The 19,261-nt window shown below is 51.0% G+C and overlaps 2 protein-coding genes across 3 annotated transcripts; one reads left to right on the top strand and one right to left on the bottom strand.

Annotated features, from left to right (window-relative positions):
- Positions 1 to 295: 295 nt before the first annotated feature.
- On the bottom strand, positions 296 to 4,888 carry OTOP2 (otopetrin 2). Its single transcript, XM_066331816.1, has 6 exons — positions 4,480 to 4,888; positions 3,892 to 4,028; positions 3,235 to 3,293; positions 2,456 to 2,589; positions 1,137 to 2,017; positions 296 to 546 (listed from the first exon to the last, which is right to left on the bottom strand). The coding sequence occupies exons 1-6, from the start codon at positions 4,874 to 4,876 to the stop codon at positions 376 to 378; spliced, it is 1,779 nt and encodes a 592-aa protein (XP_066187913.1). The 5' UTR covers positions 4,877 to 4,888; the 3' UTR covers positions 296 to 375.
- Positions 4,889 to 8,494: 3,606 nt separating this feature from the next.
- USH1G (USH1 protein network component sans) lies at positions 8,495 to 18,501 on the top strand. 2 transcript variants are annotated; one of them, XM_066331814.1, is made up of 3 exons: positions 8,495 to 8,809; positions 16,191 to 17,432; positions 18,134 to 18,501. In XM_066331814.1, the coding sequence occupies exons 1-3, from the start codon at positions 8,646 to 8,648 to the stop codon at positions 18,135 to 18,137; spliced, it is 1,410 nt and encodes a 469-aa protein (XP_066187911.1). In that variant the 5' UTR covers positions 8,495 to 8,645; the 3' UTR covers positions 18,138 to 18,501. The 2 variants fall into 2 exon arrangements, with proteins under 2 accessions (XP_066187911.1, XP_066187912.1); XM_066331815.1 differs by lacking the exon at positions 18,134 to 18,501 and having other exon boundaries at positions 16,191 to 17,436.
- Positions 18,502 to 19,261: the final 760 nt, after the last annotated feature.

Here is a 19,261-nt window from a genome sequence, read left to right as displayed (position 1 = left end):
TGAGAACACTCTGGAAAGTCCATCAGTTGCATGGAGTGAACAGGCTTTACAAGGAAGGTGAGTCTCTGCATGAACTGAGGGTAATCACCATGACCCCACCCTAGATACCTCCTTTTTTTTAAATCTGTTCTCTTTTAAGCTTTAAGAACTTCAGACACACACACAGGCACATCCACACACAAGTAGCAAAAATAAAATCTGGACTATGTTTGGATGATCTTCACTGACAGTTCATAAAACACCCCAACACTGCAAAGGGACATGATTCAGGCAGTGCTGGATACCCCTGGGAATATCTGGGCTGCTTCCAAGCCCTGGGCTAGGAAGAGGGTGGATTGCTTGAGGAGGATCTCATCTTCCTTGCAAGGGAGCTCTTTAGGACATGATGTAGACCTCCAGCAAACTGGCCACAGCGTGCATTCTGTAGAAGATCCCAAAGGGCAGGCAGATGTCCACGATGGCCGGCCACATGGAATCACCATAGAAGTTCAGTTCTGTGTCATTGTCAAACTGGGGCCGGGCACCAAATGCTGGCATGATCCAGAGCTGTGGGAGGAAATGGGAGAGCAGCACTGCAGTGAGAGAGGTGTGTGGTACATCAGGGACCTGCAGCCACAGCTGCCCAGGAAAGGACCAACCTCCTAGGCCATGGGTTTCGAGAAGAGCTGTGCTGCCATTTCTCAAGAAAACCCAGACTTCAACCCAGATATTTGTCACTTTACGTCCTTTCTTTGGGGGATGAAGGGAACGGTTCAACGTAATTTATTGCTTTTCATAAGCTATCCCACACATCCACTAATACACAATAACAATACTGACTACTGAAACTGATTATTCTCTTGCACCCAACTCTTGTGTCTGATTCTGGTGACGCAGCCTGAAATGTATTAACTTCAGGGCAGTCTCTGGGGGCTTTTTTAAGAGACAAGGGAATCAGAATTCTGATTTATATATATATTTATAAATGTAAATATATTTATATAATTTATAAATATAACTAATGTACTTTCTGTACAGCAGAGGCACAGAAAGGACTGTTTTTTCCATTGGCCACACCCCTTCTTTCCCAGACTCCTCTCCCTTGTGCTCGTAGCCCTCTCCTTCCCCCACAAACTCTTCTCCCCGCATGTACTCACTATGATATTGCTCAGCAGCAGGAACATGGAGATCTCCCTCAAGAACTTCCTCCTCCAGTTCATCTTCTTGGGGGCACTGAGGGACCTCACGAGGTCAGAAGTGTGTATGGCTTCCGTGCCAGGCGCCGCAGCCAAGGCGCTGGCGGTGTCAGGGACCCGTAGGGACACTGCGTTGATGTTCACAAAGGTGAGCCCACAGAGCTCCTTCTGGTGAGACTCGTGCTTGTCCTCCTTGGGGGGCTGCCTGTGGAGGCCCTCGATGATGAAGACGTTCTGGAAGGTGTGCTGGGCAATCATCAGGAGGGCGTAGGTGAGGTTGAGGGCACTAATAGTGTCCCTTGGAGTGCTGGCCACAATGGCCACAATGGAGTAGTAGGAGATGGCATACTGCCCCAAGGCTGCCCCCATCAGCAGGGCCACGTCCAGGGTCCTGGTGGGGTTCTTGTGCCGGTCCATGTCCCTCTTGTCAAACCGGTAGATAACGGAGCCACCAATGCAGACGAGGGACATCAGGCTCAGACAAACAATGTTGAAGATGTAGTACATGGTGAGTGCTTGGCTCTTCTTGCTGGATTCAGTGCTGGAATTTACCTGCACCTCATACAGGATGAGGACTCCCAAACCACTCACAAGGATGATGAGGCCCAGCATGATGCCTACAAAGAAGGTCCTTCGGAAGAGCCTGAACTTCAGGCGTTGGATGTGGTGGGAGTGGTGGTCTATGAAGCGTCCAACGTTCTTCCACATGACATAGACCATGGCAGAGGCAAAGAGACTGTACTCAATGTTAAAGGGGTACAGCCAAAAGTAGCCATTTTTGAAGATCTGGCAGATTTGGCTGTTGCAATTGCATTCTTCAACTGAGCTGCTCCTCATTCCCACTGAAACAAAAGCAGACAGATGCTGTGGTATTAAAACAAGGAGCCAACACTTCTCCCTGAAGAACTGGATGTTTGGGGTCAGTGAGAATCAAGACAAAGAACAAAGGAATATACAACCACTTTGGAAACAAGGACCCTTCACCCTCAGCTTTCTTGTGTCCAAGCTCTTTCTTAAAAAGTTAATGGTCAGGTTAAATCTTTCCTTCCCTTCTTCAATCCCATCCCATCTGTACAGAGTCTTCCACACTCTGACTCCTCTCTGACAGAGGTTAGGAAATGAACATCCAGACTTGCCTTTTAACAAACCAGCCCCAACACAGGTACCTCTAGATCTAAACAGACCTTCTGAAAAGGGATAAAACCTGACTTCCTGGGGAACAATTTCTACCTGATGGGATATCTCCCTGGACCAGATGGCTTTGCAAAGAGGCAGATTACCTTTCAAGAGCCACCTGAAGATTTCCTCTGTCATGTTTTTCTTCAGCTTTGAATGTGCCTTATGGACAGACTCATCTGTCACTGCTGACATCCACACTGCCAGGTTTGTGGTCAGTGTTAGCATCAAGCCACACCTGCAGAAGGAGGAGAAGAAGGTTTGTGACCTTTAAAGCAGTGGCTCTAGGCCATGTTTCTCCCATCCATGGTTTAGGTGTGCTCAGAGGGACACGGGCATCTGCCTGAAGTGGTGCAAGGACTCCAGTGGTCCAGGCGAGAAACCTTGATCTTTTCTTTGCCATCCTCACTCCCTTCCTATTTTCAGTTTCATGAGAAATAGCAGTGCTTGATTCCCATTGTTGCTTTTGAAAGAGCTTCTCAATAAATTAATAGATCTGAATTGGTCTCCAGTAGATCCAGTCTTGCAAAAGTGGACAAGATCTTATTTTAGCTTGAGCCTTGCCCACTGCATAGTTATCTTCCCCAGGGGAGAAAAAGTCAACTATGAATCATTATTTAATGATAACTATTTATTTAATACTATCTGCTTTGAGTAATGCTTGTATCCTTGAATTGAATCCCAACCCTGATAGATCCACAGGTCATTAACCACAGCTGCCTGAGCTGGGATGTAAGTTTAGCTGGAGATTGAGCAGGTTTAGTTTTGGACAACATCAGGAGATTACCCCCTGGGTACATTTTAGCTGTGTGAGGCAGTACAGAGTGCTTGTGGGGGCCCAGGTCTGCTGGGTCAGTGGGATTCAAGGAGCAGCAGAACTCACCTGGTAACATTCAGGTGCACGTGGATGCAGTCTTTGGCAGAGACCCACAGGAAATACGTCTGCAGGGGAAAGAGAGGGAGTTGTTATTTCCAGCAAAACAAGAAAGCAAAGCACATCCCTCTGAAGGAGGGATCTCCCTGCAGAGCAGAGAACAAGCTGAAGCCTCTTTTGCTTGGGTCCATCTGGGCTCAGCCCAGCTCATAATGCTGGCCCTCTGCTGGATGCTCTTTCTTTGCTCCCACTGCCATTGCTCTGCCCATGGCCACTCCTTGTTCTGTGTAAATCGTCCCTCTCTGATCTCTTCCCTCCTTGGCATTGTCCCTGAGCAGGGAGTCCTCTGTGTGGGCCCTCAAACTGCAAGGTAGCTCCTGCCTTGGGGGCTGGGAAAGGAGGCCTGGCTGGCTGGGGGCTGCTCAGAGCTTGTGACAAAAATGCCAGAGGATGGTAACAAGTTTAAATCACTGCCTTAGAGTGAGCAGAGTTGCCACAGATGGAAGCTGTCGTGGTTGGAGGGAGAAGATGTGGGTTTGGTAGGGGCTGAGTTAAGCCCTTGCATTTGCTGTGGGGGCAGTTGAACTAAATACAAGAGATCAGAGCTCCTTCCACTGGTGCTTGTGTCTCTCTACCACTCCCCAAGACAGAGCACAACCATCTCACCTGGACAACCACAAATATTGCCTGCACAATGGGGTAGATGATTTTGATTGCAGACAGGCAGCTGTAGAAGCTCGAGTAATATCCTATTTTGAACACATCCATGACAAGGCTGAAAATGGCAAATAGGATCAAGCCTCCTGTTGGGAAACAAGAATATCTGTGGTGGGACAGATGTGTGCACACATGGGCTAATGCAGATGGATGAGAGGAAGAGGAGGACATGTTGTCATGAAGAGGCTTTGCTTCTACTGCTCTTTTTCCTCTCCCAGCACCCAAATTATCTTGGCAGCAACAGAATCATACAATAATTTTGGCTGGAAATGATTTTAAATCACCCTGGTAAGCCGGGGCTAACAGCTCTTGCAGAAACAGTGGGAGAGATACCAGTGTAAGTTACCAAGAGCCTTTGTGGGTTCAAGGAGACGTGGCAGTGAACCCAGTGCAGGGACCAGGAGCTGCCCTGCAGCAGGGCACGCTGCCATGCCCCAGCCCACCAGCAGGAAGAGGCTGTGCCCAGTTCCTTGCTGTTTCCCTTGATGCTCCCACGATCTGTCCATCCCGTATCTGCCCTCCAGCCCCAGCACCTACCTCTCAGCCAGATGGGCCCGGCGTGGGAGTCCCTGCCCAGGACGGCACCCGGGCAGCGGGAGGTGCCGGCGAGGTAGAAGATGATCCAGATGATGACAACCAGCATCATGACAGTCAGCAGGAAGAAGACGTCGTAGTCGTGCACAGCGATCTTCTCAAAAGCCCCGCTGCTCACCAGCGTGCAGGCCAGCAGGGCCAAGTGCACGGCCAGCAGGATGGAGAACATGCGGCCGCCCTTCTTCCACACTTCCTTGGAGGCAGGAGTGGAGGGGGGCTGGTGGCTGAAAGGTGTTATCTGGCTCGAGGCCAGGCTGGCTTTGTCATCCTTGTGTCCACAGCCCATGCTGGAGTGGGGGTGTCCGAGCTCGCTGTCCTTCTGCCTGGGCTCCTCGGTCATGGTTCAACCAAGGCTCTGCCTGAGAGCCAGTCCTGCTGGGAAGAGAGGCCCATGAGTGAGAGGCGCATTTGAAACAGCCCAGGACCGGGCCAAAGCAGGACACGTGATGAGGAGGACAGGATATATCACAGGAACAGGGAAGGCTGAGACAGAGAGTGCAAGAAGAGAGATGAGCTCATTTTCAAACTTTCCTTTCCTGGTTCCCTGAAGGCTTTTTTTACTTAAGATGCTCTCGCTCAGGGAGATCCCAGGTCAGTTTAATGAAGTGTGTCTAATTGGTCACGCAACATTTATGTGTTTATTGATGCAAGATTTGGAAAAGCACCAAAAAGCAGTCACAGGATCAAATACCCTGGGGCAAACAGCCAGTGTTGTTTTAATTCTAAATGTCAAACACTAAACATTCTGAGAAATTGTTATACTTCCTTGCTGAAGAACAGGCCACTGACAGGTAAGAAACCCCTGGGAATCTTTGGACCATCACATCATGATTTGTAGCAGTTCCTGCAGGAAGGATGTGAACAACCTGAGTTGTCACACCCTCTGAAACTCCTTGCCTGTGCCAAGTTTGGCATTTCATTGATTCTCAGTGAAAAGCCTGAAACAAAATGAATTAACCATCCAAACAAAGCCATTTCACCAACCTGTTTTGCTGCCTGGGATCCAAATCTCCGCTCCTGCCAGGCTGAGAAATTTCCCTGTTGCTGCAGCTTGGTCAGTGGAAGAATTTATACCTGTTAGGACGTCTCTGTAATTTATACCATGTCTGGAGCTGACAGCAGGGCTTTGTGGGCTTCTCAGAGAAACTCACGTGATCCATTTTGTGCAATAGCTGATTTTGGGGAAGCTGGAAAGAGATGAGGAGATAAGGGCTATTTACCTAGCAAGAGCATGAGTTGACAACACTGCTAAGCATGGCATGGACAGGTCAGTAACAGGGTCATGGTCACCACACAGCAAGGCCACCCCACCAAATCAATCTCCCTACATGCATGAGGTCTCTTCTCTTGACAGAAGATGGTTTAGGTGATGAACTTCTCTTTGGTGATGATTTTGTGCTCGGCTTTCTGCTTACTGGAGCACAATAAACTTTGTGCCCCACCCTGTGCTATTCAAATCTGTCCACTCTATGCCTCGAAGGCTCTTGAGGAAAAAGAAGAAATTTGCATTTGTTCCTGTGCAGTGCCAGGGGTAACTCAATCCTTTCCCACCCATGGTGTCATCAATGAGGAAGGTTTAGCACTAGAGAAGGTCAGGATTTAGGGACTGGAATTTGTGCCCTCCTTTGCTGACGCACTGCCTTTCATTTTTCAGGGTGGGATCATCTTTCTCTGGACCTCAGGACCTCAACTCCTCCTCTTCCAAGGAGTAACCATGTCACAAACCACAGGGCAGATGTGATTTAAAGGTTTTTCTGGTAAGGGGACAGTTTCTGCTCAAGGTCCCTTTCACCCAGCTGTGTTTTTGGGGGCCCTATAGGTGTCCCACGGCAGCTCTGGGAGGATCGGACAAGCTTTAGTCCTTGAAATGCCTCCTTTGGAGATGTCTCGGCTGCTTTCCCCCTTCGGGGCAAGCACATTTGCTGTGTGTTTTCTCAGTCTCATTCCTGCCCGCTTGTGTCCTTCTTGCCGCACTGCAGGGACAGCATCAAACTGAGTTGGATGGGATGGGGAAGGAGAGCTCAGGACTCACTGCACAGCCCAGGGAGAGCTCCCGTGTCCCTGCCGTGCTGCCACCAGCCGGCTGCCACCAGGTCTGCCGTGCCCGGCCTCTGCGGAGCCATAGGGACTCCTTCTGGGGTGAGGGGTTGCTATCTCCTCAGCCTGCAGCATTTCCCAGGGGAAGCCCAGGCCTCCCAGAAGTAAATCCGAGTTGATAACGATGTTTTGCAGATGCCAAGAGGTTCAGATGACCCTCGGGCTAAACGCGTTTGTTTACCCTGCCTCTTTTGTCTTTAGCAGCCAGCAACAGAGGAGAGTGTTCACTGCCTCGGGCAATGCTCCCAGTCCCCCGCAGCCACCGCACGGCGCAACAAATTTAATTAGTAACAATACAAGAACCATTCAATAACATCAGTAATGAATTGCAGACGTCACTGCGCTGCTTTTCACCTGCAAGGATCCTAGCAACAAAACCTCCAGTGGCTACTCTGTCCCACGGGGACTCGCCCAGGGAGGCTGAGCCGAACGGACGTGTTGAGGTAAGCAGAGCCCTCCGGGAGCAGACCTTGGCTCGGATGCACTTCCAGGTGTCCCCGGGTCGCCGGGATGTTGGCACCGTGTCAGTCACCCAGGGATGAATCACTGCAGCTTGCGTGGGTGCACCTGGCACTGCTTTAGGGCCACCCTCCTGTCTTGGGGCATTTTTTTTTTCCCTTACAAAAATAAGCTGCCTTTCTCACTGTTTTAGTTCCTCTCTGCTCATTGCCTTCCAAGCCCTCTTCATGCTGTCTTACAGTCTTTCCCCATTTTTTTCACTTTTCTCTCATTTCTCACCCATCTGATGGCTCTGTCTTCACCCTCTCCAAACCACGTGCCTATCCCAGGGCCATGGTGACACACACAGAGTCTCCATTCCCAGAGTCAGGACATTCCAGGTAAAATGAACAAGAGAGGAGCAGGAAATTCCTCCTCCATGTCAGCATGTCCCAAGGAATACAATCCACCGCCACCGAATCACCCTTGAGTGTAATGTATTGTGACAGCTTCGTACTTCGCTCAGCATCCAGGCTTGGCTCCACCTTCCCGACAGCAGAGGGTGCCCGGGGACAGGGAACGCTGGGCTGCAGACACTGTTTGGGGCTGCCCAGCTCCCCAGGCTCTCACACAGGGAATTCTGTCAGCATAAGACACCAGAGGCCGGACACTGCAGCCCCTGCACATGGCAGTGAAGCACCGAGTTACACACAGGGTTTGGGTTTTTTTTTTTTAGTCTCCAGAGAAGGAAAAGAGGTGAGGAAGGGAATTTTTCCAGCCCTTATGAGCTTCCTTGTTTTATCAGATTCCCATTGTGCAGTTTGTCGTGCAATTCCTTGGAAAGCAGAATTCTGTGGGTATAGGCAGGGTAGATGGGGGGCAGGGATGGTGACTGGGTCTGCTGTTGTCTTCCTAGTGACACTAGGGAGAGATAATATTAAATATATAAATGTGGGGGTTTTTAGTGAGGAAAAGCTGAGCTGTGACTATTCTTGGTACTACTTTTAAAATCAGTCACCAAACTACTGTCAGCCAACTCCACACAGAGCAGGATTATCCATCCAGGTCCCAGCTCTGACACGGCTGTGAGTGGAAGCCATGGGGGCTTGTGCTCCACTGACACACTCTTCCTCCTCTGGCTACTGCTGTCCCTTGCTTGAGATGGGGTGGCCATGGAATAGGGGCATCTTGGGCAGGATACAGCCCAGCAGCCTTTCTGACAGCCTGCTCTGCTTTGGGGACACGTAAACCTGGTGAATTGTTGCTGTGTGACCCCGTGCTGAGCCCAACAGAGCGATCGATGCTGCTTCACTGGAGCTTTTAATGTGCCGTGGAGCTGGTGCGTGCTCCAAGGAGCCGCTGGGGTCGGAGGATGCTTAGGACCCAGGGGAAGCGCTGTGGAGCCGGGCTGGCTGGGCTTGGAACCGCTCCTGCCTCCCCGGCCAGGACTTCTCAGGTGTCCTGGTACACGGAGCTGTGCGGGGCCCTTCTGGCAGCTGCCCCTGCCCCACGTCCATGCCCATGCTCTGGACTCCCTGGGCACCCATGTGCTGGCCCGGGGACCTCTCGGCACCATGAATGACCAGTACCACCGAGCCGCCCGGGACGGCTACCTGGACCTGCTGAAGGAAGCCACCAAGAAGGACCTGAACTCGCCAGATGAGGATGGCATGACCCCGACCCTATGGGCCGCCTACCACGGCAACCTGGACGCCCTGCGCCTCATTGTCAGCAGAGGGTGAGTGTTGGCCAGGGCACGGTGCTGCTCTGCAGAACAGAGTAGCTGGGACCCCCTTCCTCCCCCTTCCCTGTTTGCAGGTCACTGTGCCCCCCAAAATTATGCCTTCTGTCCATAAGACCCCTGCTCCTGTCCTCCCTGCTGTTACTTTTCTTTGCTTGTGGTACTCTGAATCTAATCCAACACTCCTAAAACCTGCTCTGTTTTCCCAGCTCCTCTGACCCTATAATGCTCCTGCCCCCAGGCTGTTTGCAGCACCTTGGGTAGGGATGAGTTCCCCTTTCCAAGTGCTTTGTGATCTTTTACAGGTCCTGTTGCCGACATGAAAAAAGCGCCCTTTAAAGTGAGGTGGCAGAGAAAATAACTGCTCCCTCTGTCCCAAGAGTTCTTGCAGAGGGATGTGTGCAGTGCCAGCTGGCAGTGGATGGCACTTGTCTGTTTTACTCAAAGCAAGGCCTCAATATGTGACCCCTGACCAGCCTGTTGTACACTTGGAACCTGGGAAATTCAGATTTTCCAAGAGCAGATTTATTTAAGCCCAGTCTCCTCCCCAGGAGGGCCTGCTCCATGCTGGTCTGTCTCTCTGTACCTCACCCTGGGCTGCCAAATCTTAAGAGTTTATGGCTCCCTAAATGTGGATGTGGTGGAGAGGTGGGAGTGGGATTAAGGGGACTTGTCATACTGGAGAGATTTACACCTTGGTGTTGGGGGAACCACACAAGGTCTGTGCTAAAGCAAGATCTGCCATTCCTAGTTCCCTCTGGGGCAGCCTGTGACTCACCAGTTCTTACCAACCCCCCAAGGACACATCCCAGTGCTTCCTTCTGCTCCAATAGCTCTTGTGAGCACCTCATCTAAAGCCATCCGAGCTGGAATGGCTTCTGCCTTGTGTTGAGAGATTGGTGGTGCTGATTTTGATTTATGTCTTTCTAACATTGAGGGACGGTACCGAGGCCAGCAGCCTGGATGGACATCACACCTTCTTGGAACGGCTTTACTTCTCCACATTGGGCTTGGTGGGCCTGTCAGCTCCCATGCAGGGATTTTTTGTCCACCCTGAGCTGTGTTAGCAGCTCTTGTACCTGACCAGCCACATCTCCCCTGCAGCTGTTCCTGTGCTCTTGCCATGTCCTGATACTCTGGTTTGCTTGTGCAAAACATTCAGCCAAGACCTGAGCCGCACTAACAGGCAAAGCTCCTCCATCCATTGTTGTCCTTTCACTGTAAATCATTTCCTTTCAGATCCTGAACTGAAGGCTGTGTACAGAGTGGCTTTGAGAAGTCCTTGGGCATTTGATGCAGTAGGAGTGTGTTCAGGAAAAGATTATTTCTGAGTCTGGACAGGAGATAGCAAGACAGTGCTCCGAGTGGAACATCCTGAGGTGGTCCTGGGTTCAGAGCTCTGTGCTGCTTCCCTGGATGGGGCTCTGTGATGCCCTGTGTACCTCCCAGGAAAGACTGTGCCCAGCAGAAACCTGCCCAGAGCTCCTGTCAGGACAGGGATTGCTAGCTAGGGCCAGAGAGACATGGGAGGAATGGCAGGATGAGACCCTGAAGTTAAAAATGGTTCCAAAGACTGATGGCCAAATAGTCCATCTGCAAGACCCAAGAGGTGGATGCCCCTCGAGAAAGAGAAAGAGCTCGAGAAAGGCAAAGCCTTTTGGACTGAGTTTATATCTCTCTGTCTTACTGTATCTCCTCATATTGCTCATCTCCATCACAGGGCACCCTGCAGCACCACTGCCTGCCATGCCAACCCCCATCCAAACCAGCAGTTTCTGCCTCTCCACAAAGCCCAAGGCTGCTTTTATAAACTCACATTGGATTAAAAGGTCCTTGTGGGCTCAAATCGAGTGCAACTTGGCTGCTGTTTAATTAACAACCTAATATACATTTGTTCCTGACAAGGAAAATAGCTTGGCAAAAGCCCAGTGCCCTTTACATGATGGATGGGGAAGCAAGGTGTGTGGCTGTGGGACTGCAGGATGTGTGTGCATTCATCTCCATGTGTCAGATCCTTGCCCAGGGCCACTGAGAGACCAGCAAAGTGTTTGGTATGGAGGCAGGCACACCCCTGCTCCTTGGAGCTGGCTTTGGGTCTGTGAGAGGCAGGAAAGCCCCAGCCTAGGGACAAGGGTGCCAGAGAGGGTGAATTGTGCAAGACCCAGGGGAGCCTGAGGGCAGACCATGTCATTTTCTGCCGGTGCCCAGGATGATGTGCCACAGTATTTAAGCCTTGTTCAGAGATGAAACTTAATGCTGTGACATATATTGTTACGATTACACCTGCACTATAACCACTGTGAGGCAAGAGGGAGGACCCCTGAGTATTTGGAAATATCCCAAAATGTCAGGGAAACGCTCTCTGGCCTCTGCTGCCAAAATATTCCTCCTTTTGTTCAGAAAGCCCTGCACTATGAGACAGGGGAGCGTGGGACTGTGGCATGGAGCAGTGTCTGGGGGAGTAGAGGCTTTGGGGCTGGGCTGGCTCCGTGCAGGGATGGGGAGGCATCATCTGAGGGGCTGGCGAGCCTCCATCTGGGTTGCATGGGGATGTCAAAGCACAGAGGGTGATGAGGGAGTCCTGGGGCAGAAAGAAACACCAAAATCTCCTTGTCAGTGCTGGGCAGTGGCACCAGTGCCCAAACAAGGCAGGACATTGATGCTAGGGCCAGGCTGCTAAGAAATGCCCTAGTGAGGGTGGCCAGAGGAACCCTGAGAGAGGCTGTGGGAGGGGACCCTGGGGGCCAAAATCATGGCTCTAATCATAGTGCCACGCTGATGGACACATCTAGGCTCTGTCATCAGTGAAGGTGCCTCATCCATATGTGTTCAGCAGATTGTGGTGTCAGGCTGAAGCAAGAAAGGGAAAAGAAATCCTTCGGTAGATCCTTGAGGGAAGCTTGTTGCCCCAGCCCACATGGAAGGTGTAACAAAGCAGGCTGCTTGCACTGCTCTTACCAGCTAGTGATGTGTCTGTGCCCCCTTTGCAAAGGACAGAGAGAGGGTTTGGGATGAAGGGATCAGCAGTGGCTCATCCTTCTTGTTTGCCACACAAAAAGCCTCTTTCTTCCTCCTGGCTGGGCTCCAGTGAGGAAAACAAACTCAATTAACATGATGGCTGGGAAGAGGCAGGCAAGCTGGCATTTAGCATTGCAGCTTTTCAGACACAGTAATTCTTCAGTGTGGTTCATTAGGCACTGCTGTGGCAGTAGCAGGCACCAGTCCAGCTCCAGCTAGAGGCAGGTCTGGGGCCCTTGGCTAGGATCAGCCAGGATTCCTTAGAGCAGACAGCAGAATTGAGGATGTGTCTGCAGGTCCTCACTCAGCTTTGTCACCCAGCAGAGCTGGTCCCCATTCTCCCTTCTTACAACAACAGGGGGCACAGATACTTTGGATGTCAGTGGCCCAGGGGACAAGTGGCTCAGCCGTGGCTTGGGGGTGACAGTGGCTCCTGACATCAGCCAGGCTGCTCCAGGGCATCACATCACCCCAGCCGAGGCAGGGCTGCAGCGGAGGTTGCAGCAGAGGCACGTGAAGGTGATGTGCATCCTCTGGAGGCCACGTGGAGCTGGGGCAGCCTGGCCGTGTTGGTGGGGACCTTCCCTGGCTGATGAGCTGCCGGGAAGGTGAAGGAGCAGGGTGGGGCACTGTTGCAGCTTCGTGGCTTCCGGCACCTGAGCTGTCTGCTGGGAATGAGGGTGAGCCCTGGGCACGGCGAGGTGCTGAACCAGGAGATATGGCCCCAGGCGCTGCCCCAGCACGAACAATCACCTGGCACAGGAACTGCCAGCCCAGCTTTCTGCTGGGACAAGAGGCAGAGAGCCCTGCGACCCTCATCTACAGTATCTGTGCTGGATTTGGGGGGATTTGAACCGGGAGCTGAATCCTTGGGCTACCACCACCTGGGGAAAACTTGGTATACAGGACCCAAAGCTCTGCTCTGAGCCCAAAACCTCATCTTTTCTGCTCTTTTCTAGGTTTTCTTGGGTCATTGCCCTGACTGACTATGCTGAAGGCAGTGAGGATTGTTCCTCAAGCCATAAATATTACTTTTTTTCGCTCTTCCTCTATCCAAAACCATTTTATGGGAGCAGAGACACTCTGCACCCAGTTGACTCCTGGTCTGGGGTCCTGATTCTTCACACACATCCACGAGCCAAGGATGAGCCAGCCCTTTGCTATCGGAGGAACTTCACACATGCAGCCAGGGAGGAACATATGTAAGTGCCACTGGATTTCCCAGCTAATTGGGATCCTATGGGAGAAGCAGAGGGGGAAAACCAGCAGGAAGGGAGTGAGCGTGCATGTCATGGTGCAAACACAGTGACTCAAGAGATGCACATGTCCACCTAAGGGGCCCAATTAACAGTGTTTTAATAATGATTATTACAGGGCTTGACTAAGTGCTCAAAAATGCTTTGAAGCTGAGAAGTGCTGCACTGTACACCTGTTATTAAAATATGTTCCCACTTAGTGGACCCTGCAGTCAGCAGCTCCTCATATGCAGCACCCCGGAGGTGAAGTTTTGCTCAGACAGACACCTGCCAGAGGGAGGACCTCATGTTTATTATCTGAGTTGAATCAAACATCTCTACTTTGCATGTCACCGTTCTTCTTTCCTTCTGATGCATTTTTAGTGCCTGCGGCAGACATTTATAGGGCAGAAGGGCTGAGATATCTAATTTTGCTCTCATCTACTTGTTTCTAAACAGTGAAAATGACCAGGGAAAGCTGGTTTTGATGTTCTTTCCTCTCACTCTCTGAGGAAAGTAGATTTTCACATATGAAACCCCCAAGACCTCCCTGGCTTAGTCCTCCATCCCCTGAACCAGACAGACCTGAGAATAGCTCCAAAAGGTACTTTGATGGATTAAACACCCACACACTTGGTTTAGGGAGCAGGACTGTTTCCAGTGAGTGCAGTTCTCAGTCACTGTCTACATCATGAGTCCACAAACACATTGGGACACTCACATTGCCCTGGCTCACCTGCCCACACATGCCAGGCACACAAGTGCCCTTTCAGAACACACAAAACAAACCAACAGCCCTTCATGCACTGGAGTCTCGATAGCAGCACCAGCAGTTCCATGTGGAACAGGTTCACTGGCTCTTTAAATCCAGCTCCATCAATAATTTACTCCTCTCTTGCAATTCATCAAATATTTATCCTCCCCATGCATTTCCCAGCCTGGACATGTCACTACGAGGGTAGAGGCAGGGGCTGGGGAGTTACTGCTCCCGGAAACTCGGCATTGCCAGATCCCTTCTCTCCTTCTCTTGGCTTTGTGGCCCCTCAACCCCGTGATCTCCTGCCTTCCCTCTCCTCATCATCCATTTTTGAAACCTTTTTCTCCTTCTATGAGAGCTATCGAAGGCTCTGGCTCAGAAGTCCTGAAGCATTTGTGGGTTTTTTTGGCCTTACAGAGTTTCAAACCTTTTGATTAACTTACTGAATTTGCCAATGAGCTCAAGGTTGCACTTACTATGTTTCTGTAAATTTAGTGAAAACATGTTTATGATGGAGTGCTGTTCATGCTCCCACAGTGAAAGCTGAGTGCACCTCATAGCAGCTTCCAGAGAGTGAAGTTATGAAGTTCATGCTCTGGGTGCAAAAAATCTCCAGCCTAACCTCTGGACAGGCTTTATTGCTTCTTTAAAGCCTGAGGATTGTAAACTTGGCATTACACTGACTGGGCAGTTCCTCTCTGTCCCTGCTGCCCCTTGCACAGTGTTCCAAGCAGGCAGGGGGGGCCCTGTGTGGGAATGAATGTGCTGCATGAGGCTGTTTCTAGGGTTTGTGCATCAGCAAAAAGTGATGAAGGTGCAGAGCAGCAGGGCAAAGAAGTCCCTCTGCTCCTTTGATCTCCTGTTATTTCACTGGAGGAGCTTTTGGACTCTTTGAAGTCAGACAAGCCACAGCTCAGAGCACATGGGATTTGGGATAGGGTTCTGGGCTCTGCTGCTCCCAGCTATTGTCAACACAGACCCTAAAGCAGCAAGGAGTCAAGTGATTCTTGCTGAAGGTCTCAAGTGTGCATTTAAGTAGTTGGACCTGATGATCCTTGATGGGTCACTTCCAGCTCTCTGTATTCTATGATTTGCTTTCTGCACTCCTGGTGTCACCTGGATTGGAGCTGAGGTCTGTGTGGAGGAGGAACAGTGCTGAGTTCCTCTGGAGCTCAGTGAGAGGGTGGTGTGGGAACAGGCAGGAGCTGTGCTGAGCCAGAGCTGTGCCAGAGCCCTGCTGCCCACGAGGAGTTGCTCCTGAGGGTGGTGGAGCTACCCAGCCTTAATAAAAGGCTTTGCCATATCCATGTGCATGGAGGGAGAGCACTCTGTTGACAGATACTGCTCCTGGCTGAATATCATTAGCACACACACTCGGGAGAGGGCTGGTGCCAGCAAGGGTGTGAACTCTCTCGTTTCACCTGAGCACAAATACAGAGGAATGTCAGGAGGACAGACTTTCCTGAATCCCAGGTTTGTGTTCATCCTGGCACAGGAGGCAGGAGATGTGGGCAAGTAGTTGTGTCCTGCCAGCAGCTTGCTGGGGCAGGGGCTGGCATGGTGCAAATGGAGATGCTACTGGCAGTGTCCAGCTCTTGAGGAGTGCAGAAACCTAATCTCCAGTTTCTCTGAAACTGGATTCTCAGGATGTGCTAATACCAACGTGCTTCCAGCTGTGCTATCAAGACCAAGCACAGTACAGTAAAATCCCCCACAAAACCCCAGTGTCGAGGCCAATGACAGCAAAGTCACTCTTCCTCTCTCCTGCCTCCCCGTTGTGCCTCAGATTTCCACAGGTACCAAGGAACAGGTGTGTGGGAAGGTATGGCAGCTGAGGATGTCAGAACCATTGCTGAGGACGGATGTTTCACGGTGGGATCCCAAGGTGTTCAACCCAAGATGTGGCATACAGAGAGGCATTTTGGCATGCCCCCCACAGAGTCTGAATGAAGCCAAAATCTGAAGGCAGAATCTGACTAGAATTTAATGGGATATTTGAGATTCAAAATTTTATAAGAAGCTTATGGTCTGAACTGGAACTAGACCCGTATCTCCGTTCTGGGCTATTCAGAACCTGGTTTGCCTTTCTCCAGAAGTTGGTTTGATGTGAGAACACATTTTTCTTGAGATCTAAATTCAAGTCACATTGCCACAGACTTGCATGTGGGGCACGTGATTCCACATAAGCAGTACACCCCTGCAGAAGACCCCTTTAAAATTACATTGCAGGAACCAGAGGTACATAGCTTGATATTTCAAGGACCTAACAGTTCATGGGGGCTGATTTGCCCCTGCACAGCTAGGAATATCTTAGTGGAGTCTGTCATCAATCCCTGCATGCTAACCAGTTGTTTTTCTTGCTGCCTAGGGGTGATCCAGACAAATGTGACATCTGGGGGAACACCCCCCTCCATCTGGCAGCAGCCAACGGCCACCTGAACTGCCTCTCCTTCCTCATCTCCTTTGGGGCCAACATCTGGTGCCTGGACAATGACTACCACACCCCACTGGACATGGCAGCCATGAAGGGGCACATGGAATGTGTGCGGTACCTGGACTCGATTGCTGCCAAGCAGAGCAGCCTCAACCCCAAGCTGGTGAGCAAACTGAAGGACAAGGCCTTTCGGGATGCAGAGCGGAGGATTAAGGACTGTGTGAAGCTGCAGAAGAAGCACCACGAAAGGATGGAGAAACGGTACAGAAAGGAGATGTCGGATAATTCGGATACCATGAGCTTTTCCAGCTATTCAAGCAGCACTTTAAGCAAGAAGTTCCAGCACATGTCTATGGTGACTTCCTTGCCATACTCCCAAGCCACCATCCATGGCACAGCCAAGGGAAAGACGAAAATACAGAAGAAATTAGAGAAGAAGAAGCAGGTGGACGGGACATTCAAGATCTATGAGGACGGGAGGAAAAGCGTGCGCTCTCTGTCTGGTCTGCAGCTGGGCAATGACGTCATGTTTGTGAAGCAGGGCACGTACGCCAGCCCCAAGGAGTGGACTCGCCGCAACATCCGAGATATGTTCCTCACGGACGACGACACTGTCTCCCGTGCCATAAGCGACCCAGGTTTGCACATGGACTCGGCCCACTCGGAGGTCAGCACGGACTCCGGACACGACTCCTTGTTCAACCGGCCCGGGCTGGGTACCATGGTGTTCCGGCGCAACTACGTCAGCAGCGGGCTCTTCGGGATGGGCCGGGAGGACGGGGCCGCGCTGGGGGAGGACGGCGCCGACGGCATGGGCGTCAGACTGCGGAGCCGCCTGCAGCGCTCGCCAAGTCTCAACGACAGCATTGGCAGTGCCAACAGCCTGCAGGAGAGGAACATGGAGGAGCTGCCCTGGGATGAGGTGGAGCTGGGCTTGGACGATGACGACGAACCAGACACCAGCCCCCTGGAAACTTTTCTGGCTTCCCTGCACATGTTTGAGTTCATCTCCATCCTGAAGAAGGAGAAGATTGACTTGGAAGCCCTCATGCTGTGTTCAGACAATGACCTGAAGAGCATCAATATCCCACTGGGCCCCAGGAAAAAGATTGTGGATGCCATCCAGAGGAGACAACAAACGCTGGAGAAGCCAGATGTCATTGTAGACACTGAACTGTAAGTAGGAGCTGGGGTGTCTGAGAGGTTAAACCCCTCAACAAATGGAGATGTGGATAATGTAAGGTCTTGCTTTCAACCTGCTTTGGAAGAGTAGGAGTCCAGGTGACCTCAGCACTTCTGTGTGTGGGCAAATTCCTGCTTGTGTGGAAAGAATGAGAGTTTGGAGAGCTGGCAGTAGTGTTAGTTCATTACTCAACAACTTTAATGTAACTGGGCAGGATGTTAGGCCCTTGTAACCCATTTGAATGCAGACTGCTCTGTGGTCTGATGTGGTCAGCTACATGCAGTGCATGTAGCTGAGATTTTCAACCACACTCAGGCTTGTCTTGACTCTTCACCTTTTGAGGACATTAGGAAATCAACCGCAATTCCTGGTGGGAGCAGGCTGACAGCACTGCCCAGTGGCATTGGGAATCCTTCCCCAAATGCTTAAGATCCTACTCAGGCCTCTGGAGATTGCATATCTGAGTTGGAGCTGTTGCTGTTTTATGATGTCTCCAGGGTTTGGTTGGTAGGGTTAAAGGAGTGTGTACCTGTCAGAGAGGTGAAGTGAAGGCCACATGCTCTGACACCCCAATGCACTGTGCTGTTTGGGCTTCCCAGCCTTCAGATATCTGTGTGCTGTTTTTACAGTCTCTCAATACAGCTTGTTCTTGGATCCTCAGGGTGCTGATAGATTTTTCTCTTTCTCTTTGCAGATAGCAGCAGCATTTTTTTTTTTTTTTTTTTTAATGCTCAAGAAACAAACCTAGTTCTAAGTTGCCAGAAAACACAAGCCAGAGACTCCCTTCCTGGGGCAGCTGAAAGCTACAGCCATCCCCACCAGTCCCATGGGACTGCTCCCTCGCTCTGCTCCCTGTCTGTGCGATGCTCCCAGGCAGTTCCTGGCATGGAGGGATGACAGCCAAGATTGGACCAGACAGCTCCAACCTACCAGCCTTCAAGGGACCATGGTCTCCCACTCGCTGGAGAAAGGAGTGAGCTGCACAGATGGCTGGGATGCTGCTGTCACAGGCTGTGAGACCACACCAAGCCATGAACAGAAGGAGATAATGTGATATTTTCAAAGGGATCCAAAATAAATAATTACAATCCATTCTTCCCTGAGCAAGTGGTTGTTTTGGGGTTTGAGCTTGAGGAGCAGAGGGTTCAGGAATTCTGCTCTCTCTCCTGGTTCTCATTTGGTGAGAAGCATCATCTTGTCTGGTGCTATGTTTCTGGAAGACAGTTCTGATGGTCATGGTCTTAGTTTGAGATGTGTTAGCCCTGACTTTGGCCAGCTGGTGCCCAACAAATTTGTGAGTCTGGTCTGTGCTGTCTTGAGGGCAAAATCCAGAATGACAATGATGCTTCGAACATGTTGGTAGTTGCCTTTCAGCGATCAAATGGCTGTTTCTGTCCCATGTCTCCAGGGCACGGGGCTGTGTCAGCAGTTTGTGAGCAAACGACCTTGTCTCCAAAATCCAGCAATTTCCCAGGACAGAGCACAGCACTAGGCTGCAGCCCAGAGCTTCTTCTGAGCATCCCTGATGCATCAGTGCTCAAAGCACAGCTCTGAACTGCAGTGTCAGGTGTTTCCAGACCCATCCCACTGACCAGTGCACTCCCAGCTCCACTGTGCCATTTTACATGTGATCTATGAATGGCTCCTGGGTTGCAGGAGTTTCTGGGGTGCAGCAGCAGTGACATATCCTATTGAGGGAGAATCAGCAGCCTGTGCCATGGGGTGTTGGCAAAGTGCCTGTCCAGGCTGTGATGCAGACTGCCAGATCAGAAAAATGCTTCAAATGTTACTGGCGTTGCTTATCCACTTTATCTCGGGGATG

Source organism: Sylvia atricapilla, chromosome 18, assembly GCF_009819655.1.
Source record: "Sylvia atricapilla isolate bSylAtr1 chromosome 18, bSylAtr1.pri, whole genome shotgun sequence".
Classification (NCBI taxonomy): domain Eukaryota; kingdom Metazoa; phylum Chordata; class Aves; order Passeriformes; family Sylviidae; genus Sylvia; species Sylvia atricapilla.
Note: the sequence above shows the minus strand (reverse complement) of the source record. Positions and strands in the feature narration are given on the sequence as shown.